Raw genomic sequence first — 25,187 nt, forward strand, 5'->3', positions numbered from 1 at the left:
GGCGGCGGTGCACAAATGCTGCGCAGCTAGCGCCATTCGACGGCCAACACCGCGGTTCCTGGTGTGTCCGCTGTGCCGTGCGTGTGATCATTGCTTGTACAGCCCTCTCGCAGTGTCCGGAGCAAGTATGGTGGGTCTGACACACCGGTGTCAATGTGTTCTTTTTTCCATTTCCAGGAGTGTATATCATAATCTCTTCACACCCTCACCTGGCGTCTGATAGAAAGCATCGGACTCCCAGAAACATTCTGTATCAACCCCCACCACTGGTCGGAGACTAGCTGCAGCCAGACTATGGAATTCTCGTCCGAAGTGTAGCGTTGACGTTAATACCTCAACAGCCGACCGCAGTGGCCGAGCGGTTCTAGGCGCTACAATCTGGAACCGCGCGACCGCTACGGTCGCAGGTTCGAATCCTGCCTCGGGCATGGATGTGTGTGATGTCCTTAGTTTAGTTAGGTTTAAGTAGTTCTAAGTTCTAGGGGACTGATGACCTCAGAAGTTAAGTCCCATAGTGCTGAGAGCCATTTGAACCAATACCTCAACACAGATGGCTGCGTTTGGGATCGTGCCGTGACCAGCTGATGAATAGCGTCATTGTGTTCAGAAATGAAATTCGGTCGTGCTCTACCCTGAATGAACATCATCGGCGAAATTGATAGTGGCCTGAGGAAAGCGACTTTCCTACCAATGTTTTGGAGAAGCACAGTGAAGTTACTCATTGCGTTGTGGTCTAGGGAGCCATCGGGTATGACTTCAGGGCACGGCTGAGGTCTCTGACGACACAACGGTACGTCACGGTCATCCTGTGTCTATATGTGTTACCTCTCATGCAACTGTATCGTGGTCCCATTTTTCAGCACGACAATGCTCGTATCTCTAAGAACTATCGACCTGATGCTGTGGTCAGCTGTATCTCCAGATTGTCCCTGATGAGACTTGTGGAATCAGCCCAACCCAGACGTCAACTCCGCACTGTTATCATTATTTTGACTATCAGAGACCATTTACGTGCGAGCTTCCCTCAGGAGAGGATGTAATGGTCGTATGACACCCTTCCCAAACTAATCACTGCTTGAATCCAGGCCAGAGAAGGTGCAACATCTTACTGATACGGGACCACATACTGTCAAGTTCTTTGTCAGTTTGACTCGATTTTGTAATAATTGAAATAACGACACATACTCTTTCAACCAGCGAATTTTCATTTCGCTTTCTTCTGGATAGTTAACTTTCTTTTTGTCAGGCTGTGTGTAATTCTACTTCTGTGTGCGAGGTCAAGTATTACGGCTTTTGAGAGAAAGCAAGGCCGTAGGTCAGCAACACTAATCTGTTCTGCCTGTAGTCATGCTGGTGTCAGTCTGACATCAATACAGCCACAAGTAATTATAATCGATGCTTGATAAATCTTACATTCTCGCAATGCGATTAAGTAAGTAAGCCTCGCAGATGCCTTCACCTCCTTAGGTCTGATGTATCCGCATGAAGAATGCCCGTATTGGTTTAGAAGGAACCGAGCTCTGCTGAACTCGGAATATCGGGATATAAGAAAAAAACTGTGATACTACGCCAGCGTTCCACAGAAACTGATTTCTACAACCAATAGAATATTTTTGTAAAACACTGTCAGTTCCTTTCCTCTCCACTTTTCTTTTGTATTTCAAATTGGTTCTAAGGAGGTTACTCGTCTGGAACGCTTGATTTCGGGCTCGTTTCCTGTCGTAGTCGACAAAGACACGTACGAGTATATCTCCAGTGATCTTCACGAAATCAGAAACTTGAAATGACTCATACAACTCTGTTGAATGTAGTGCAAAAGCGATAATTTGTTATCTATGAAGGATTTGGTGTAGCCACCTGCGATAGTAATTATTTTTGGTCACTTAAGTATTGATGCGGATCTCTTGGTGTTCACTTTTTTATTTTAGTTATACTGAACGCCGGCCGACCTTCTAGTGTAGTTCCATACTCACAAGTTGGCAAATATTACAAACACACTTCTGAATAAATACGTCACATGTTAGTGCTGCAGTAACGTCACAGTTTTGATTTCCACTCAACCGTTAAACAACTACTGATTTCTGTAGATGTAGCTGTTAAGTACATATAAATTACGGTGAAACTTGTTTTAAAAGTGAGTCAACCTCTATATACGACGTCTACATCCGATGTTCATAATTAAAACATATTAAATGAGGATTACAATCAGCAGGTCGTACCTAGCAGCGGAGTAGGGGGTAGTGGAAGGTCAGTGCAAACCCCTTCCTTCATGCAAAAAAATGATCTTCGCAACATGCATTTTGTCCCGCTACACATAGCTCATACCCTGGGTGCACTCTTGATAACAATACTTTGGAGCGAATTCCATGCTGTGTGTTTCGCGCTAAAGACTGTCACAAGATACCTGTCTGCCACAAACTGGTTAGTCTTATACTTATGGTTAGCAGAAAGATTTCTTATTTTAGATAGCGCATCGTACAATCCGTACAGTTGTCTTATTTTAATTTGTTTAGCAGTCCGATACTAGGCCTGATCCCGGATTTATTCTCTCTTTTATGAGTCCTTTCAGACAGTTAATGTTTTGTGCTTGTGGACCAAGCGAAGCGGTGCAGTTGTAAGATACAGGACTCGAATTCGGGCGGATAGCAGTCCCAATCCTCCTACGGCAATCCAGTGTTTCAACGTTTTACAGAACTGCTTCAGGTAAATACTAGGATGATTACTTTGAAAATGGCACGGCTAGTATCCTCCCATTTCGTTTCCAAATCCAAGCCTTTATTCAAGCTGTAATGATACTGTCGTCGATCGAACGATACGGCTTAATCTTCCTTCCTTTATGCATGTGAAAAACTGCATGTTCAACTTGAAATTTAAGTCTCCTTACATCTTACAGTGTTAGCTGAGAGTCCGTCAGATGAATGAAACATAGTACGTGGGTAACGAAGCTCTCCCAGGTTTAAAACTACCACACATTACTGGTGGCTTTAGTTTCTTTTTACTGTAATTCTTTTATGAAGATATATTAACAGTATCGTTGAGGATGTGCCTAAGTACCTATTAATTTTGAAGAACAATGGAGAGCCAGACGTTACATACCCGAAGCGACTGAGATAGGAGCTATCATTCCGATGCGCCTTTGGCAGGACACTGACATGACTGCTTGACAGAGGGCATGCTATTTAAACGCATGACAAGCAGAGGGCGTAACCCTTTCGCACGATATCTCTCACTTACTGAGCGACGTGACATTAAGCTCTCCACTATCTTCATTAGCTTCAGCGTGTCCGACGGGCGGACGCCGTGACCCCAGATAAGACGAGGAGGAATGCACACTCCTTAATAAATACATTGTGAACTGAACTACAGCATGTATTAGCAACGAGATTCCCTGCTCCAATTATAACGAAGTGATAAACTGAGCGGCTGCTCCTCGAAAGACTCTCGTTGGAGCAGTCGAAAGATAGAGTTCTAGAAATCCCGTAAGCGTAATGTTGCTCATTGTTTTGTTTGGGTGGAAAGAACGCCAGAAACCGGCAAAATCATACTTCATGTTGACTTGACAGAAGGAGAGAGAGAGAGAGAGAGAGAGAGAGAGAGAGAGAGAGAGAGAGAGAGATATATGAAGAGAAAGACAAAAAGTGAAGGAGAGGGACAGGAAAAGTGAAGAAGAGGAATAGAAAGAGACAAGAAGAGAGAGGTGGACAGGTGCTGTGTACCTGTGTTTAACGGTAGTCATTGCATTCTTGCATTTCTGGCAGATATAAGAGCAAAAGCTTTCACAACCGGAGTCGATTTCGAGAAAATTTTTGTGGGTGTGTGACCATGTCGTATGTTCAACGTAAACGGTAACTGTTTACAACTTATCATATTGGTGTGGGCGAAGTCGAAACGAACAAATTAATATAGGACACTTGTGATCTTTCAAGGTGGGAAACATCCTCACAGTGCCCCTTAAAGGCCGTTAAGTTGAGGCGCATGTGCAACGTGTGAGGTTTCGTGTAAAATCGTCCGTGAATGTCAAAAACACATTGTTCTTGCCACTGGACTCGCATTCCGGAGGACGACGGTTCAATCCCGCGTCCGACAACTCTGATTTAGGTTTCACGTGATTTCCCTAAATCGATCCAGGAAAATGCCGGGATGGTTCCTATGAAAGGGCACGGCCGACTTCCTTCCCCGTCCTGCCCTAATCCGATGAGACCGATGACCTCACTGTTTTGTCTCTTGCCCCAAACAACACAACCCAACCCATTATTCTCGCATACGCAAATTGTAAAACTGTCGTTCGTGTAAATTTTATCTCAAAATATGGCGAACTTAAGCAGCATAAAATCAACGATTAAATCGATTTGTTTGTCTGGCCTTCTTACTTAGAAACTACTGTGTTTGTAGGCCGCCAGGTTTGTCCCCAATTGAGAATGTTTATAGCGTTACGGACAAGGTCCTCCAACCAGCTTGGAATTTTGACGATCTAACGAGACAATTGGGAGGAATCTGACAGGATATCCCTCAGGAGGACATCCGAAAACTTTATCAACCCATGGCTAGCCGAGTAACTGCTTGCATAAGGGCAGAGGTAGAGCGACGCGGATTTGTTCAGTTTGTGAAGCAAATTCTCAGAAAAAAACATCCATTTTTTAAAAAATTCTAATCATTTGAATGTTTATACATTTACAACACGTCAACCGAATTCAGTCCCATTCAGGTAATTCGTTCGTGAAGCATCGATGTCCTTTGGTTATCTTAGAGTGTAATAGTCTACGGGACGTAGATTATCTCAGAAAATGATAAATTTTTGCACAGTTTTGACTTCGGCAAAAGCAAATTGTATGTTTTGCAGAGTCGCTTACTTGGAATATGAGACACAGGCATACTGTATGAAAGGTATGAATGAAGCTAAAAGAATTCATCTTGTGCTGTTGAACCCGGAGATGCTTTAAGGGCGAACCCAAATCGCCTGCCTCTGGCAAAGAGTCAGAGCTGTCCGTTTTGTGGGTTGCTCGTGTCTCGTCTCTGTACCCATGTCAAGCGGAGGCGGCAACTGGCAACCACAGGACAGCCCCCGCTAGCGGCTGCCGGACGAGCTGTCAACACGTCCGCGGCACGTGTGGATTTACTGCACGGCTGCGGACGGCAGCGTCGGCTAGCGCACAAGGCGAGGACTTAAGTACACACCACTGAGTATATTCCTTCCTGAGGTCTGGGCTCAAAAATGAGAAGAACACATCAAGCGCAGCAGTGCTGTTTCCCTTAGTGACAGAGGGAAGCGAATTCGGATTTTAACGTCCCGTTGACGTCCAGGTCATCAAAGACAGAAAACAAGCTCAGTTGAACAAGGCTAAGGCAGAAGTCGGTCGCGTCTTTTTTGAAGAAATTATCCTACCATTCTCCAGAAGCGCCTATGATCTTTGCCAAGATAGCCTGACGAATGATATCAAGAAGTACAAGAGATTAAGAGATATGCTTCAACGGTAATAAAAGGTCAGTAGAGGTCGTTTGGAAGCTTGGAAGTGTATCACAGATGAGAGGGAAATTTAAACGGGAGTCGGTACTGAAGGTAGACAAAGTCGTCGTTGCATAGGCTCCGTTGTACAGCGGAATAACGGAAGTGATGTCAGAGTGCGGGAGAAGAGCTGCAGGTAGTTATTTGCTTCTCGCTCCATATGCGATTGCAACTGGGTTTTATACATCTCGTGCTTCACAGGTTTTAAATATCGTGTGAAAGATGTATTTACAGTCACCACTGCTGCAACTGAAACTGTTCTTTGTCTCTGCGGCTAGATGCGTTCTTTGCTCGGGCAATGCAAGTGCGCGCAAGTTATTTAGAAGGCATATAGATACGAAATCGCACTATAAATTAAATCACGGAATTGCCATCATAATTGTAATAGCAGCTGCCAAAGACTGGTAAACAGTAAGGAAAAGCCTACAAGTATATTTATTTGCTTAGTCAGTAACACGTACGTGCATGACAAACAAATGTAAATTCAAGCTGTAAACACAGGGACTACCAAATATTTGTACAAAGCTCCTTTCTCCAGCCCGTGTACCGTCGCAAGCAGGGTTATCCTCTTATGTGGAAATTAAAATGTGTTTGAAATTTCAATGAATTACAAACATCAGCTGTGTACGGGACGTTGATAAAAATCAAGGGGGAGATTTGAAAATGTGTGCCCGATCGGGATTCGAACCCGGGATCTCCTGCATACTAAACAGGAGCTCTAACCCATATTTTATTACATTTTTTTCGTTATTGTTTGTTGTATTTGGTCGTAGCGGACGTCACATTACATCCGTTGAAGTTCGTTGTTGATCACTTCACTTAGTTTTTTTTTCTTTTTTTTTTTTATTTTTTTTATTACAGAGACGAGCCAGCTCTCTGAGCTACCGTGCCGGCGGCCCCTAAACCACCGAGGATTCAAGAATTAGCACGGCTGCGCGGATTTATCCCAAGCAAGCTCCCCCCCTTACCCCCGCCTCCCCCCCCCCCCCCTCACCAAACAGGCCCACATTGTGAACTTACTCCACAGACTACGAATGTAGTGCTCCCTGCCCATTAAGCTCAATGCTCGTGGCAAGTCCTATTCCCGCATGACTTCGAGCGTATGTGTGCATCCGCACAGAAATGATCCTTGCCTTGTGATCTCCGTGATTATATGTGTACCATACACATATAAAATGTGTTTCTTTCAATGGCTTGTTCGTCATTTCTCTTCGCTTGTCCTTAGGAATGTTGCCATAAAGTTTCGTTGCCCTACGAACACTCTTCCTTCATGGAGGCCCTCTCAAGTGGTGAAAGTTTAATTATAACCACCCCGTACTTTGCTCACCACGTCCCATGCCCGCAACAACCGGTGGCGAAATTAAGACCACAGTGAAAGTCCGGAGGAGCTTTCCACAGATGTGTTCTGCAGTGTCTCTAGAATGCCCGTCTGTCGCGTCACCTCGTACTTTTCAGTTCGGAGCACATAGTGAGCACGTAAATATGCCTAGAACAATAGTGTCCCGCCGAGCGGTTTTGGCTGACTCCATGCAACCCACATAACGTAACTGTCATGCGTTTCTCTCTTCATGACAATCCTCGGCCGCATACTGCAGGTCCAACGAAGACGCTCCAGATGCGTTTTCGATCCTAAGGACATCACACACATCCAAGCCCGAGGCAGGATTCGAACCTGCGACCGTAGCGGTAGCTCGGTTCCAGACTGTAGCGCCTGGAACCGCTCGGCCACCCCGGCCGGCGGTCCTCGTACATACAACAAACTTCCAGACGTTGTTCAGCTATACCTCCTGGGTATTTTGTTATAAGGAACGAACTGCCTCCGGCGGCTTATTACAGAGTAATAATGCAGTTATGATTTATTCGATTTTTTACCGCATTCACTCTTGTCTCATAGAAAATACCTTCGCGATACTGAAGGAGGCTGTAATATACAATGATCAAAACGTACAACACTCAACACAAAGTGATACAATAACCCTCAGACGAACATCGTACCGTGATGTGATTACCGTCCCTGGGGAAAGGTGGGGGGCGGGGGGGGCACTGTTCAGCGTAATGTCGTTGTGTCGCTCTTGCATTACCCATACATGGGGCGCATTTCGGCCAGCTCTCCGTTAGTAATGCTATCCATACAGCTGTGTATCACTGTAACGTACAACTAACACAGCCGGGGAAACAAACCCAGGATAAAACCCAGAAGTGCTGCATGCAAGCTAGAAGTCGAAGAGCGAAATGGGTACTACTGTTATAAACAGCAGATACCGTGAGCGAGTGGAAACAAGAAAAACAGAGCATACCATCGACGTTTGCACTGTTGCGCACTATTTTTATGCAATGCAGATACAAAGCTAATTGGGGCAAGAATCCAAAGCATGTGCAATAACTGTGTAACGAGGTGCCGGACACCGTAGTTCCCTTGTAACGCAATACTCAGAAGGTATCTCTGAACCAACTCTGGAAATTTGTCGGGTAACGGGCCAAAACATAATGACAGCTGCCGGCCCCGACGTTGAATGACACCACTGGTATCGAGGACAGGTGAAGGCGCAAGGGAAGTATACGACGAAGCGAGAACGACCACAATGATCTCTCCCCCTTAGTACTGTATATTTTCCCTACCGCGTAACGTGTCCAATACGATACTGGCCACAAATGTGGAGACTGTCGTGACCCTCCGCGTGGAAATGACCATCTTTGGAACGAGGAAGATGTTCGGCTGTTCGCGTGCTACTACAGTGTGCATCTACGGAAAGTGATTGAAGAGCGGTGAAATCACGAACTATTGACACGGTGTTCAACGTCCAGGCTTCATCGTAGAACTCTGTATAGGAGGATACGCGGCAATCTATGGGAGCTATGATGGTAAAATACAATCATATCTCCCCAGATTACAGTACTTTGGAGCATACAGTTCAGAATACATTACTGAATATGCGACACCACAATAGACGAACCCTACGTGTTCCCTTGTTGACCAAAGGACATCGTCAGTGACGATTGCAGTCTGTATGGGATCATCAGGATTGGAGCGTTGATCGATGGATGAATTGCGTTTCTTGTTACACCAAGTCGATGGCAGTATCAGGATACCCTGTCCTCCAGGGCAACGCCTGCTTGAAACATGCAACACGATACAGGCGAAGGGTGATCGGGGCATTATTATGCAATAGGATATATTCATATGGGCGTCGTATAATAATTATTATTATTAAATTCAAACTTAAGCTCATGTCTACAATAGTTTTTAAGGATTTAGATGACTGTTTCAGGTAAGGCTCAACGTTATATTCTTCTCGTTCTATTTCTTTCCTGTGTCGTTTCACAGGACAGGCGAAGCATTACGCAGATAATATTCTAGCGTTTCAAAAATATGGCCATTGTCAAGCACGTTGTATTAACTTTCAAAACCTTAGGAAATACTCGGTAGGGAACAAGACAAGCACGCTAAATTTACATACTTTCGTTCGTGTGTCTCTACTGATAGCTGTTCTCACCTTTATAAGAATGTGTACAGGAACTGAAAATTTATGGTGGAACAACAATGCGCTTTTTCCTCTCTTATAACGATGACGTTGAAGAGACCGGCACAAGGATTGTCTATCAGTTTCGCTCGTCTGATCGACAAGACTTGCCGCAACCGTGCGTATGGCGCCTAGAGAAGGGCAACCCGCGATGCACACACTACCTGTCCACGGCTGCAGAGTGCGGAACGTATACACAGGCGGTACGTCCGAGATTCGACATCAAGGACGTCTGGTGCTGCCGCACCGGCTGAATCTGGCACGCATACCACTAAATGATTATTCAACATTAAAGGGCTCTCCAAAGCTACGATTACGGCATGGGGGTCTGGCAAGGGCAACATCTGGCTCAATAAAGTCCTGGTTCTCTGTACGGTAATTAGTGAATGAAAATGCCTTATAGGTTACAAAACACAGACAGTGATTGTGTAGCAATAGCTACTCGTATACAGGCACGCATATGCAACAAGCAAGTACGATCTGTAAGTATTATAAGTATTATTCTCTCTCTCTCGCACTTCCTCTTTCTCCCTCTTTCTCTCTCCGTCTTTCTCTCTCTCTCTCTCTCTCTCTCTCTCTCTCTCTCACACACACACACACACACACACACACACACACACACACACAACCCTGTTCAGTTTGCTTGCTTCACTTGTTTCGTTGCAGTATCTATCAGTGTTCTAACAAATTGTTGGTGCATAACGAAAACTTCGTGCAACAAAGTGAAAATAGTCGCTTCTCTCAACAGGCTCCAGCGAAATTGAAATGTAATTTAGGAAAGGACAAACGTTACCAGAGAACAAGGCACCTTTGCTAATTCTGAACGAATTCGACCACCTAACAACTCTTTTCTCATTTCATAAGCTTCACCATCTTTTTTTGTCGGCTCTTAATTTTCTTTCTGTGGTGTGTTAAGCATCGTTGAAGGAGGCAAAGTAACTTGCGTATTTGTTTCTATGCAGTCTCGCACATACAATGTCTTTCATAATAACGTCATCTGTAATGTAATTATAATAATTTGTGATACGATGCTCATATCGGAAAGAAAAAATCAACAGTAAGTAACCTGTCTCAGCAGAGAGCTCTGGTATTTTATATTAGGTTGTACCAGCTGAGCTATGAGGCGCTGCGCGTGAGATGAATTGGGTTTACTAGCAATAGACACGGACTTATTAATGGTGGATCGTGGATCATTGAGCAATGAAATTACAATAGAAAGCTACTTCAACCTTAGTTCTATGAAAATTGTGTGACAAGACACTTCACAGAAAAGTGATAGAAATTTTAAATCAATTAACAGAGAAGAAATCGAACGTGGAAGAAAAAAAAATAGAACGATGGAAAGATGTGGTGACAGTCTGGTAAAGGTGAGACCAACCCACATCCAACGACAATGTGTAGCTCTCTCGTTATTTGAGAATAGTAGCCGCACCGAGTGAAACACAAGCACAAGCGGCAGCGTCGCGTGATTTTTACTTGACAGTTTGTCGTCATAGAGCTAACTACGAAATTCCTCCAGACTAGAATAGACAGCGTCACTGAATCAGGAGATGCAGAACGCAGAATTCCCGAATGATGTTCCTTGGTTAGAAGAAGTGAGGTACTGGATTCGCATTCAGGAGGATGTTGGTTGAAAAACTCGTCCGGTCAGTGGAAGTGTAGGTTTTCCATGATTCCCCTAAATCATTTTAGGAAAATGAAGGGATCGTTCCTTCAAAAACAATGCGGCATCCTCATTCCCTCTAAATCCGAGTTTGTGCTCCGATCCTAATGACCTCGTCTTTGATGGGGTGGTAAACCATAATTTGTTTCCTTTCCTTCCTTCGTGACAAAAGGTTCTTACACCCTTTCCCTTTCTTTACTTAGACACAAGGAAAATACAGCTGTTCTAGGAAACTCTTTTGATAGGTCACATAAATCATTAACAAATCGTACTTAGTTTCGGAAATGACCAATGTGTCAAAAGATAACCGCCCGGAAAGACGAGCGCGTTAGAGCGCAGCTTCCGGGATAGCGGAGCAGAGTCCGCCGTACCTCGAATCCACCTCGAGAAGTGCCAGTAAGCCGCGGTTTTTAAGCTGTTTCCCATATTCATTTGAGCGGATACCGAGATCGGACCCACCTCTGGCCTCAGTTACATACTACGAAAATGTTGCAGAACGTTCTTACATAGATTTACTCTGTACGAAGACATGGAGTAAACAGATCCCGCCATGGAACGGGGTGGGGGAGGGAGGGGAGGGTGGTGACTTCAGGAAGAGTATGTGGCCATCAACTACCATTAACTCAACTCATGAACAATGCGGACACCATAGTAGAAACGGGAAATGGCAAAGGTAGGAGGAAGAGGAGGAGGAGGAGGAGGAGGAGGAGGAGGAGGAGGAGGAGAAGATGGAGAAGTACGTCAAAACGGAGCAGCGTTGTACAAGGGACGATCAAAAAGTTTTCATTCGAGGAGCAGTGCGTCTCCGAAGTGTGTGTATAAGTACCGACGTGTAGGCAAAAGGTTAGTTTGGTCTTCGAACGGCAACTTTTTGATTGCCCCTTATATCTACAATTTTTACTGTAGCCTGATTGTGAAACAAAAGTGAAATAAGTTAGAAGTTATAAATTAATAAAAACGACGCTTATTGCTTCAACATTTTGATTACGAAGTAATTCTTCTTAAAAAATCTTTTTGCTCGAAATATAAGCTACGGGTACATTTTTATTCGTACTCTTCAAGCTAAAGTATCTAAGAGAGCAAAAAATCAGACATTTCAATGCATAGTTCACAGACAATAGCGCCAAGATTTGTACAACGTCTGTCGCCGTGAGTGCTAAACAGTATATCATCTGCACCATTATTTATTTTTCAGAATATTCTGAGGTGCACTCAAGATAAATCAGCATTGCTTGACAGTTGGTCATATTTTGTGTTTAATCCTGTAATTGGTGGTTGGAAGCGGCTGAAGCTGTTTTTCTCTGTGCGCTGCACCTCGGATGAAACATTGTTTACAGTAATTACAGCGAGATTACGGAACTGGGGTGGAGATTAGAGCCTCTTCGGACCACTTGAAATAAGACGTTAAGAAGTACCTGAGCACGTGGTCCCGACAGTGCGCCGTAACGTAACTCAGAGAACAATGGGTGATCAGGGGGCCCATCCTCACGGGGCGCCTGCGAGAAACAATACGAACGCGTCTTAGTTAGCTCGCTGCTTTACGATATCGTCTAACGACGCCCGAGGAACATACGGAGCGCTGGGAAGAGGATCATTCATCAGACAAGTGTTTATGACAAGTGTGTCCTAATGTCACTCCAGGGCGAGGCTGCGATAAGCCTCGATTGCTTGGGCTATTACACGCTTCGGACGTGAGGCCTATCCTTACATTTAAATAAACACCAGTAATGCTTTAACACTACTTTACATAAATAGGCACTGCAGGTCAATAACGGTTCAGTACTGTTTTCCAAATCAGTGTATGTCACCATACTTATTATTGTTTTATGAAACGTGGAAGTTTTACTTCAGCTTTTGGAATAAACCGCCTTCTAACAACAAAAGCACAAGAAGTTTTTTTCTTTCGTTGCTTAACCAGTTTCGGAATGATGCACTGAAGCATTACATTTTCAGTGCACACGAACATTGATAAGATATGATGGAGAACACCGTCTGTTTACGTACTTTTGAAAATGGAATGTAGTATTAAGAGAATTTTTATGCCTTCCTTATTGGAAGACTTACTCAAATTCTTAATTGTATCAGGTGCTCACCCCTCCGGATGCCAGAAAGTGGAAAAGCGGTTATAAAATTTTGATTTCTTTCTACAGAGCAAAATACTATATAATTATTTTAGATCTCTGATCATAACTACCTCCAGGAAATATTTGTTCTTTTGCCGGCTGTTCCAATCACTGTAACCTGATCCTGAAACAGCGGTACGCTGCAAGTGATTTTGCTATCGTGCGGTACATACTCTTGAGTAACATTGTTAGAGAAAAGAAAATGAAGCAATACTTCCCGTCTGTAAATTCACAACAAAGCAATGAACACCATAACAGTTTTTTCTGAAGTGCATTCCCTTTTTTCCCCTCTTTATACGTCCAGTCTCTATTACATCAACCCTCTAGTAACTTAGCATAGAATCGAGAGCATGTTTTCGTTACATATGAACTTCTAAGTAATTACAATTTTTATTGCCTCTATCGGCCAAACTAAATCCGGCCGCTGTGGCCGAGCGATTCTAGGCGCTTCAGGCTGGAACCACGCGGCTGCTACCGTCCCAGGTTCGAATCCTGCCTCGGGCATGGATGTGTGTGATGTCCTTAGGTTAGTTAGGTTTAAGTAGTTCTAAGTTATAGGGGACTGATGACCTCAGATGTTGAGTCCCATAATGCTTAGCGCCGAGTCAAGCTAAGGTCTTACGTTTTGATCATACTATATGTGTCATTTACAAGTATATACATATAAAAATACGTTATGATAACGACGTAAGTCACTTTATCAACAGGAACGAGTCACCAGTATAGAAAGTTTTGCAGTTCGATTTATTTAAAAAGAGCTGGGGCTTGTTTAATAAGGACAAAAGAAGACATTAAAAAACGGAAGTGATCAAGAGAGAGACAGAGAGAGAGAGAGAGAGAGAGAGAGAGAGAAGGAGAGAAAAAGAAAGGAAAGATTGTTTTGATCATTATCCTTCCCACACTGCTTTCTTGCCGCGCGGGATAGCCGCGCGACCTTAGGCGTCTTGTCACGGTCCGTGCGGCTCCCCCCCCCCCCCCCCCCCCTCGGAGGTTCGAGTCCTCCCTCGGGGATGGGTGTGTGTATTGTTCATAGTGTAAGTTAGTTTAAGTTAGATTAAGTAGTTTGTAGGCTTAAGGACCGATGACCTCTGTAGTTTGGTTCCATAAGACCTTACCACAAATTTCCATTTACACCGCTGTCTTGATATCGAGCACATTTACAGGGAGCTGTGAAATACAAATCACTTTCTAAGCCATTACTCTCTTATATACTAATAAATAACAACTACATCAAGTCTCAGTTTTTGCTGCACAGGACACCAAACAATGTGTGGTGCAGGGTACATATGATAACAGTATCATTTACTTCGGCTATCCTACTGATAGTTTACGCACGTGGAAATGGCAGTCGACACGGGCATGTCTCCCGTATTTCTCTTGTGTTACATTCATGGTCATTGCACATGCGATACGTTCGTGGGCGAAAGTAATGTGTTTCTTGAAACGATTTGACACGTCTGTCCTCGAATGTTAAGAATAAGCTCTTCCGTGACTAAAAATGCATTTATTACACGGCCACCCAGTTTGGAGTTTGGTGTGTTTGAGCGTTTCTGTGACTCTCACGGTGGTAAAGACACCCGTATTTGTCTATTAAGGAAACAAAGGGATGTAAGTGACGAAATGCTATCACAGCTGATGTACGATTTTCGCTTGCTGTGCTACCCTGAGGTCTGTCGTCATAGGTGTGCGGATCTTACGCGACTAATGTATATTACATGGGCTGCACCACGACGAGGTTTCGGTTTGCATCCCATCAAACAATAGCTGTGCCATCATTCCAACGGATGGCGCACACATTATCTGGTTTTGCCTGTGCTTCTCCTCTGCAGATTAACAGCAGTTTCAGTTGACATCTGTTGTAGATTTCTGCTCTAGAAAAGGTATCGCGTTCAGAAAATAAGGGATGTAGGGAAGAATTTAGCAGCCCGTCGATGTCGCAGTGGTACAGCCGTACTACTGTACAGCCGTACTACCAGTTCTGTTGGATGAGGATTCTGGGGAACATTCGTCCATATCCTACTTAAGAAACCTTTCCAGAATTCTCCTGAACATGGGACAGCTACCTTGGGATCGTCATACCAGAGTTCATACAGCGGTCTTCTGGAATACGTTTCCATTCCGCTACGACCAGTCTCCGTGTCAAGAGACTAGATTAAATGATAGCTGTCAAGAGGTGTTAGATACCTACGGCCATTGGTTACCGTTACTACTCTGCAGCGTCAGTTGCATGCAATTGCGAACTGCCATATCCCACAAGGGCGACGTACAGTGTGTTTCGAATACATTCGTCCTACTTCACAAGACTGTAACTTTAACATAAATGTAGATAGAAACAGGGGGTCTGTTTTAACTGATAGATCAAAACTAGAAATGTATGTGGCACCAGTTGTTAGTTGCCAGCTCACATATTTGTGGGTATGTGGGTATGGATCTCTCTGGCACATCTGGCTTCCTCGCTGGCTCGTTCATCTGGCTCTTCCTAGGAGTGGGAGAACATGCCGAAAATATCACACTGCAACAGGGCGGAGCACCACCAAACTGGCATCTGCCTGTAACAACATTTCTCAACAATGAGTTACCTCCACTATGGACTGGCCGTAAGGATCTCGTATTGCACCAGTGGCTCAAGGTCGCAAGATTTCATGGTATGCGCTTCTATTGAACTTTACTCCAACAACATGGATGTACTGCGGTATCGCATAGTAACAGCAGCGAATGCAGTAATGCCAGACATGCTCACTGAGGCATAGGACAAAGTTGAGTATCATCTCGTCATAATTTATGAAAAATACAGAGAAAAACCCCTCTTTGTAATGAATTAAAGTTTAACCCATTACTTGCTAAAAAGTGACTTATTTTACTCCAAGTACGGTTGCGGCTCTTGTATTGAAACATTTTCTAGTGGAAAATTGTGCTCTGGTGAACTACAACATTGGAGCTTCAATACAGTTCACGACCGTGGAGCAGCCGCGCTCTACAAACGTGGAGAAACTAACACTTCTTCATAACGTTAGAAACGTTCTACGTCTCCGATATCTGGGCATGTACCGCATTTCAGCGACTGTGGCATGTCTTAGGTGGGACAGCTTATTAAAACAGTCGAGCAAAGAAGCAAGGAACATCAGCGGCACTCGCGGCTAAACCAAGGAAGCAAATCATCAGCTGCGGCAGAACATTGCCTCGACTACAGCCACCGAACAGAGCGGCGCAGTGCTTAGGACAATGGACTCGTTTTCGGTAGGACTACGGTCCAAATCCCCGTCTGGCCATCCAGTTTTAAATTTTCTGTGATTTCCCTAAATTGCCCCAGCGAAATTCCGGGATGGTTCACTTGAAAAGGGCACAGCCTGTTTCCTTCCCCATCCTTTCGTAATCATAGCTCGTGCTCTGTCTCTTAACACCGTGCTGCCGGAGCGATGCTGAAATAAAGTTTTCTTCCTTCGTTTTTTCGAGTATAATCAGACTGATTGGGAAGCCAGGCACGCTTAACAACGCAGCACAGATCGCGGCACCTGAAGACTACGACTGAGCATAAAATGCAAGCATCGCCTCGGCTGTACACAGGAAATCATACCAGCGTGTGGATGATTTTCGTGCGTCCCGTGGACGGAACACTGAACTTCAGTCAAAGATAAATGAAACCTTGGAGCCTATAGGCGAGTGTAGAAAATGTAAGGGTGTATCTCCACATGGTATTAACGAAATGCTCTTGTAAAATTGCTTTGTTTTTGAAATATACGAACTTTGTAATCTAACGTATCAGTCAAAATTCGCCCTAAGTTTCTGTCTTTATTCGAGTAGATATGTAGGCTTGTGAAATTAGATACGTCTATTTGAAACACCACGTACATCGACGTTCATTACTCGCTCATACTGTTCTACTGCGTCTGATCCAAGTAGTTATAGGCTGTATTTCATAACGGTGAAGTACTGTCTCGGGATGGTTGTGCTGTTACTGAGCAGTTTAGGAAGTACATGAGTTCTACGCAGTTCTTGGTAGGATAAAATCCTAGCGAGCCTATACCATCAAGCAGCAGAAGTGGAAGCGACGAGGTACTTACCAAGCGATGGCGGCGAGGGCACCACAGCGGCGGGCGGCTTGGGGAGGCTGTCAGGTCTGCGTGTCGACCCGCCCCTCACGGGCATCAGAGGGATGCCGCCCCCGCTGCCTTCATTGGGCTTGAATACCGCCCTGAACGTCGAACAACAGTTACCCATCGCTAGACAGGCCGTCCTTCGCTACTGAGACTCCGCTTCGGTACTGGTTGCAACCCGGGCGCGAACAGAACAGAACAGATGCGACTGCTTCGGTGGGAGACGCCGGACTGACGCTACGCGGGCCGGGCCGCGCCTCCTGAGGACCACCTCGGCAGCGCCCCTAGCGGGCGGCGCGCGAAACTCGCGGCCGTTCCAGGAACGCCGCCGGCCCGCCGTGTCCGTGGACACGCCGTGCCGCTTGCCGGGGGCTTCCATAGTCGCGTTCAGCGACGCGACAGACGCTCACATCCCATTCCAGCGTGTTGTGCGTAACCGGCTCGCGGTCCGACGGATTTCCGCCCGGCTTGCAGCACTGGGTTCTCCGTGAAGGCTGCCGAAAACACGCAGCTCTTCTAGACAGACGTCAGTTCGTGGAACTGCGAGTGTTCCAGTTGCGCCAAATCAGTTCAAGTGCTTAACACCGACCACGGTAGAAAACGCTAATTACAAACTAAATGAACTGCCACGCAAGCATCAAATAGACTCACGTATCAACTTCGCAATAGATAGGATTGACGGAAGACATCGAAAAAGTTCAAAGTAGTATTACGATGCAGTAGAGAGAGAGAGAGAGTCACGGGTATGTTAAGCTAATTGGGACGGCAATAATTAAAACAAAGCAATTTTTCCTTGCAGTGAGATCTTTTCACGAAATTTCAGCAAGCACCCTTTTCCGAATGCCACCTACGTAGAGAGAAAGGATCATCATCATAAAATATGAGAAATCAGAGCTCGCACGAAAATCTTTAGTTGTTCCTGTGTGTAGTGTCTCTTCTTTCGATCGTCCAAAGAAATAATTAAGGTGAGACAGCCAAAGGTCTCTTCACTGCAGATGCACCCCATACTCGAACTCTTACGGGAATCGACGAAATGCCGCGAGTAATGAGAATAATGAGCAAGGGCACTTACATTAGTAGAGTCTAGGCAAGTTGAGAACTTGGGTCTGATGGGGTACGCGCTCGGGTAATCCGTGCAGTTGCAGTGACCACTTTGTCCAGATGGCTCAGTGGTCGCAGCATCGGCCTCGTAAGCAGGACAGCCTGGTTCGGATCCCGATCAGGCACAAATTTTCAACTTTTCCCATTGATGTCAATCAATGTCCACTCGCAGCCGATGCCTGTAATTCATTTGTGAACTTAGCTGTTCATTTTTCCAACGCCGTACTCGAGAGTGAGACACTATGGAAACAGTCTGGAAGTGGTTTCGTGCAGTCCCAGCGAAACATTCAACTGTTATTTACGTAGCTGTAGATAATTAGGAAGCTTCATCTGAAGCGATACTTCTGAGATTATGCTTTCTTATTATTATTGCTCTTGCTGCTGTTTTTTTTTCAGACTAAAGAGTGTTTTGTTGAAGCTCTCCACGATTAACACGTGCAAGCCTCTTCATCTCTGCATAACTGCTGCAACTTTCATCTATATGGTTTCTCTGTACAACACCATCCTCCCCCCTCCCTCCTCCCCCCCCCATCTCCCACACGCCCCTGTGCCCCCCTCCCCCACAAACACAAGCATGAACATATTGTTTCATGTCCAAATCACGATTCCTTGGTGCCTTAGGATCTGTCTTATCAATCGGTTCCTTCTTTTAGTCGAATTCTCCCATAAATTCCTTTTCTCCTCACTTAGATTCAGTCTCGTCTCATTAATAACGCGATCTATCCATCTAACCTTTACCATTCTTCTGTGGTGTCACATTTCAAAAGCTTCTATTCTCTTCTGCCTGATCTATTATCGCTCACGTTTCACTTCGCTACAAGGCTATACTCCAAATAAATTCAGAAAAGACTTCATAACACTTATGTTCATATTTGTTGTTAAAATATTTCTTCTTTTCAGAAAAATGTTTCTTGCTATTGCAGTTTGCTTCCTATTTCGGTGTAATTTGCTGGACAAAGAGACAAGCTCATTTATTAGTTCTAGCGTCTCATTCCATAATCCCGTTCCCTCAACTTCGCCTGATTTAATTTGGCTACATCTGCTCGTCCTTGTTGTGTTTTTGTTGATGTTCCTTTCTGCGCTGTACTGCACCACGCTTCGCACAGCAAATGAATATCCAGAATTTCCTTATAGTCTCTCTTCAAGACAATATAACTTCTACTTTCTCAGAATGGACTGTTATCAATCCTCGCAGCAAGTACTTTCGGTCTGCTTGGATGCTTCTACCTGGCTAACAAATTTTTTCTCCTGCTGTGTTACTTCTGCTCCCGCTACTGCAATCCGTTTTATTCTCTAAGCCTTAGCGATACTGCGGGTTTCATAAATATCCGCAACTTGCCTACCTATTCTGCTTAAATTTTAAGGTTACCAGTTTATTTCTGGTGTCGAGTGAAAGTTATATTAACTCTACATTCTCATTCAATGTATCATACTTGATATCTGTACGATGTACATGTTTCAAAAAGAAGTCGTCAATAATCTGTATGTTACGCCAAAGAGGTTCTGAATACAAACAATGTGATCTTTGGTTGTCAGTAGTAATGTCGTTGCCAGCAGCATACTGAGAGAAGTAAGTGACTCGGGTGTTGGTCATATTACTGAGCGGTCTGCAGATTGCTATCAGAACACACAAATAAAAATGCAGAAGATGTTGAATTTTGGAAATATGATTTGATAAAGATTGGCCCTAACAGATTTTTTTGGCTTACCTGTGGCAACGGAAACTCGGCACTGCTCGAAAGTGATGACCATTAAAATACAGCGCAGCAGCAGACTAGCTAAAATCGAAGATAATCACTTAATGTTGTCGTTGCAATGCTTGCTTGCGCGTAATTTGTGATGTGTTTGAAAAAAGAAAAGTGCTAGTGGGATTCTATTTATTAGTTCAGATTGCTTAGCTTCATTGGTCAGTAGTGATTAAACAGAGGTTGCACTCAGAGTTGTAGATATACCCCTACTTTATTACTTCAGTAATTAATCTCTTGGCAGAGTAATATTTTTTTAATAAGAAGTAATTTTTGTAAAGATGGTTGTAATTGTCAAGGGATTTGTTTCATTATTTTGTATAGTTTTTGAATTCGAGTCTCTTTCCAATCATTTCCCACCGTCTTCTCACGAAAATTTGGATTTTTAACTGTGTGTCGCCGCACTGCATTGGGAGGAACAATTTTGTTAAAACTAAAGCTTAATCTGCTTAGAATAGCTGCATGTCCTTGCACTGCACTGCGCAAGGCTTTCTTTCATTTTTACGAGTAGCTAGTCCGCTGCTGCGCTGTATTTTAATGTTCATCACTTTCGAGCAGTGCCGAGTTTTCGTTGCAATAGGCAACCCAAGAAAATTTGTTAGCACCAGTTTTATATTACAGTCTGGACAACAAGATCAATCGTAGTTAAATATTGTTTTCCAGAATCGTTATCGGGTTCAGCTTTGGTAAAGATGAGTTCATATTTCATTTCATATGCAGACAGGTTTTATTCCTACAGTGTAATGTTACGTATGCGTGTGTATCGTTTAGTGTCTGGAATTTTGTTTAATCAGTCTGCGTTCGTATAATTACAAGGCATTTTCACAGAAATATTAGGTTTGTTATTCTTTCAAAATTCATTTGTAGTTTTATACAGAATTTTTATTCTAACAGTTATATGTGTTGAAGTTGCAGTTACGCATTGCAGCACTTTTCACTGCCCTTCACGATACAGAATCTCTCAGAACAGCTTATTTAGAATACAGTTTTACGTTTTCTAATTGTTTTGGGACAGTTAATTACAAAACAGTTATACAGTTTCAACCTCCGGCGACTCTATATCACATAGCGTTTACATAATTATAGCACTTGTCTTGTTCAGGGCACAATAGAGACACACACGAAGTTAAGAATAGGAAACCAGGTCAGTTTAGTTCAGTATTCAACAAACAACTCAACCAGAAAATTACAAAATCCATTCTTTTAATACGGGCACAAAATTTTAGCTGAGCTTTTCCGCATACGAGTAAATGTAGGTGTACTTTATTCGTTCTTATTATTTATTCAGCGATCAAGAAATCGACAAGTTTTCCGGTCACGTAAGGGAATACGTGCAAATCAAAGAAAGGCGTAGGAAGGAATGTAAAACACAGAAGATCCTTCTATGAAAAGAAGCAGCTCCTAACGTCAAAAAATATAAAGCATGAAACCGGAGAAAGATTAATGAAAAGCTATGTGCTGAGCAAAGGTCTGTATGGATCCGAAGCATGGACGATGGTGAAGACGGGAATGAAATTCGTACAATTCCTTCATTCTTGGCCGGCCGGTGTGGCCGAGCGATTCTGGAACCGCGCGACCGCTACGGTCGCAGGTTCGAATCCTGCCTCGGGCATGGATGTGTGTGATGTCTTTAGGTTAGTTAGGTTTAAGTAGTTCTAAGTTCTAGGGGACTGATAACCTCAGACGTTGAGTCCCATAGTGCTCAGAGCCATTTGAACCATTTGAACCTTCATGCTTGATGTCTTCAGCGACAACAGCACCATCCGCAGTCCGTGTCACAAGGTCGGAAAATTGTGAGACGGGTGGTCAATGTTCTTGCTCAACATTCTATTTGTGTCTGGTTCACATTCCAGCTCCCTAGTTCTTAGTGTTTCGTTGAATCTGAAGCAGCGAGAAAGTTCTATACATGACACTGTAAGTAAATTGATGATTTGAGTGATGGGTTTGTCGTGTTCGCATTAGAATGTTATCGCGAATTTACATAAAATGTCCCACTTATCCTTGATGAGAAGACCTTTTACAGCAGTATTGTAGACAGCCTTCATAAAGTGCGGCTTAATATTTCAAAGCTCCTACATGAGATGCCAAAATGACACCAGAGGCAGTCGGAAGGAGATTGTGTGTTTCGCTCTTTTGTTTGATTACACATTCCCTCCAAGTACGCCCTTAGATCTGCAGTACATCTTGACATGTTACGAGTGTTTCCAATTCGTCAGTTGTCTGGGTCTCATGTAGATTAGTCTTCAACAGACGACGTACCGCCTCACTGGAGTGTAGATATTTTGGCTGGGTCTTTCCTCCCACGACTTTTCATAGATGTAATAAAACAAAGTAAAAACTACCCAGAATTGCTTCCCGCAAGAGCTTTGAAACATTGCTAGTTTGGTACTACAGATTAACGAAATTATATGATAAAGGAAATAAGAAAGCTTTAAAAACATTCTACCGTAGCAAAAATAAACATTTAAATCTACATCTACCTGATTACTCTGCTATTCACAATAAAGTGCCTGGCAGAGGATACAGTGAACCACCTTCAAGCTGTCTCTCTACCGTTCCACTCTCGAAGGGCGAGCGGCAAAAACGAGCACTTAATTTTTTCTGTGCGAGCCCTGATTTATTTTATCGTGATGGTCGTTTCTCCCTATGTAGGTGGGTGCCAACAGAATGTTTTCGCAATCGGAGAGAAAACTGGTGATTGAAATTTCATGAGAAGATCCTGTTGCAACGAAAAACGCCTTTGTTTTAATGATTGCCATTCCAATTCACGTATCATGTCTGTGACACTATCTACCCTATTTCGCGATGATACAAAACGAGCCGCTCTTGTTTGAACTTCTTCTATGTCATCTGTCAGTCCCAACTGACGCGGATGCCACACCGCACAGCAATACTCCAGTATAGGGCGGACAAGCGTGGTGTAGGAAGTCTCTTTAGTAGACCTGTTGCACCTTCTAAGTGTTCTGATAATGAATCGCAGTCTTTGGTTTGCTCTACCCACAACATTATGTATGTGATCGTTCCAATTTAGTTTACCTGTCATTGTAATCCTTAAGTATTTAGTTGAATTAATCGCCTTAAGATTTGTGTGACTTATCGCGTAATCGAAATTTAGCGGACTTCTTTTAGTATTCATGTGAATAACTTCACTTTTTTCTTTATTCAGGGTCAATTGCCACTTGTCGCACCACACAGATAGATATCTTACCTAAATCATTTTGCAATTCGTTTTGGTCATCTGATGACTTTACAAGACGGTAAATGACAGCATCATCAGCAAACAACCTAACAGGGCTACACAGATTGTCTCCTATGTCGTTGATATAGATCGGGAACAATAGAGGGCCTATAAAACTTCCTTGGGGAACGCCGGATATTAATTCTGTTTTATTCGATGACTTTCCGCCTATTTCTACTAATTGTGACCTTTCTGACAGGAAATCACGAATCCAGTAACACAACTAAGGCGATATTCCAAAGGCACCCTGTTTGGTTAGAAGACGCTTGTGAGAAAAGGTGTCGAAAGCCTTCTGGAAATCTAAAGGTATGGAATCAATATGACGTCCCCTGGCGATAGCACTCATTACTTCATGAGTAAAAAGAGCGAATTGTGTATCACAAGTTCGATGTTTTTTGAGTACGTGTTGACAATGTGTCAATAAATAGTTTTCTTCAAGGTAGTTCATAATGCTCGAACACAGTATATGTTCCAAAACCCTACTGCAAATCGACGTTAGTGATATGGACCTGTAATCCAGTGGATTACTTCTATTTCCCTTTTTGGGTATTGGTGTGACTTGAGCAATTTTCCAGTCTTTAGGTACGGAACTTTCAGTGCTAGAGCAATTGTATATAATTGCTGAATATGGAGCTATTGTATCAGCATACTCTGAAAGGAACCTGACTGGTATACAATCTGGACCGGAGGCCTTGCTTTTATTAAGTGATTTAAGTTGCTTTGCTACGCCGAGGACACCTACTTCTATATTTCTCATCATGGCAGTTACTCTTGATTGGAATTCAGGAATATTTACTTCGTCTTCTTTGGTGAAGGACTTTCAGAAAATGGTGTTTAATAGTTCTGCTGTAGTGGCACTGTCATCAGTGACTTCACCGTAGTTATCGCGCAGTGTGCTTGTGTGCTTTGTATGTGACCAGTATCTCTTTGGGTTTTCTGCCAGATTCTGAGACAGAGTTTTGTTGTGGAAATTATAAAAAGCATATCGCATTGAAGTACACGCAATATTTAGAACTTCTGTCAAACTTTGCCAATTTTGGGGACTTTGTGTTCTTTTAAACTAATACGCTTTTTTCGTTGCTTCTGCAACAGCGATCCGACCCGTTTTGTGTACCATGGGGGATCAGTACCATCACTTATTAATTTATGTGGTACATATCTCTCAATTGCCGTCGATATTATCTCTTTGAAATCATTCCACAACTTTTCTACGCTTAAATGATCAGATCGGAAGGAGTGAAGACTGTCTCTTAAAACGGCGTTAAGAGCATTTTTATCAGCATTTTTAAATAGATATGCTTTGCGTTTCTTTTTGATGGTTGAAGGTGTTACGGCATTCAGCCTATCAGCAACTGCCTTGTGCTCACTAATGCCTGTATTCGTCATGATACTCACTATTTGTCCAAGATTATTTGTTGCTAAGAGGTCAAGTATGCTTTCGCAAATCGAGTGGGCTCATGAAATAATTATTCTAAATAATTTTCTGAGAAAGCATTCAGTACAATGTCGGATGACGTTTTATGCCTGCCGCCGGCTTTAAACGTGTAATTTTTCCTGTATATCGAGGGTAGATTGAAGTCACCACCGACTATGAGTGGGGAACCTACTTGAAATGAGACTCAAGTTTTCTTTGAACTCTTCAGCACAACTATATCTTCTGAGTCCGGGCCGGGGGGGGGGTCTCGGTAAAACTATCCAGTTAATAGTTTAGTCCGACTGTAAAGTATAAAGTCTACCCATACTATTTCGCAGGTACTATCTACTTCAATTTCACTACAAGGCAAGCTGCTTCTGACAGCAAAAAACTCCACCACCAACTGTGTTTAATCTATCCTTTCTGAACACTGCTAGATCGTTCGAAAAATTTCGCTGAACTTATTTCCGGCTTTAGCCATCTTTCTGTACCTATAACTACACTCCTGGAAATGGAAAAAAGAACACATTGACACCGGTGTGTCAGACCCACCATACTTGCTCCGGACACTGCGAGAGGGCTGTACAAGCAATGATCACACGCACGGCACAGCGGACACACCAGGAACCGCGGTGTTGGCCGTCGAATGGCGCTAGCTGCGCAGCATTTGTGCACCGCCGCCGTCAGTGTCAGCCAGTTTGCCGTGGCATACGGAGCTCCATCGCAGTCTTTAACACTGGTAGCATGCCGCGACAGCGTGGACGTGAACCGTATGTGCAGTAGAC

The 25,187-nt window shown here is 43.7% G+C and overlaps 1 protein-coding gene across 2 annotated transcripts in view; it reads right to left on the reverse strand.

Moving 5' to 3' along the window:
- Positions 1 to 25,187, reverse strand: part of LOC126161756 (annulin) — a 474,725-nt gene that overhangs the window by 185,523 nt on the left and 264,015 nt on the right. The window contains exon 1 of one of the 2 annotated variants that reach the window (XM_049917806.1): positions 16,872 to 17,126. The exons of the other annotated variant lie outside the window; for it this stretch is intronic. Coding sequence (XP_049773763.1) covers positions 16,872 to 17,028 — 157 coding nt within the window. The 5' untranslated portion in view covers positions 17,029 to 17,126. Of the gene's footprint in view, positions 1 to 16,871; positions 17,127 to 25,187 lie in introns of those variants that run through there. 2 annotated transcript variants of the gene reach the window in all.

The sequence above is a fragment of the Schistocerca cancellata genome, chromosome 2 (assembly GCF_023864275.1).
Source record: "Schistocerca cancellata isolate TAMUIC-IGC-003103 chromosome 2, iqSchCanc2.1, whole genome shotgun sequence".
Lineage (NCBI taxonomy): Eukaryota > Metazoa > Arthropoda > Insecta > Orthoptera > Acrididae > Schistocerca > Schistocerca cancellata.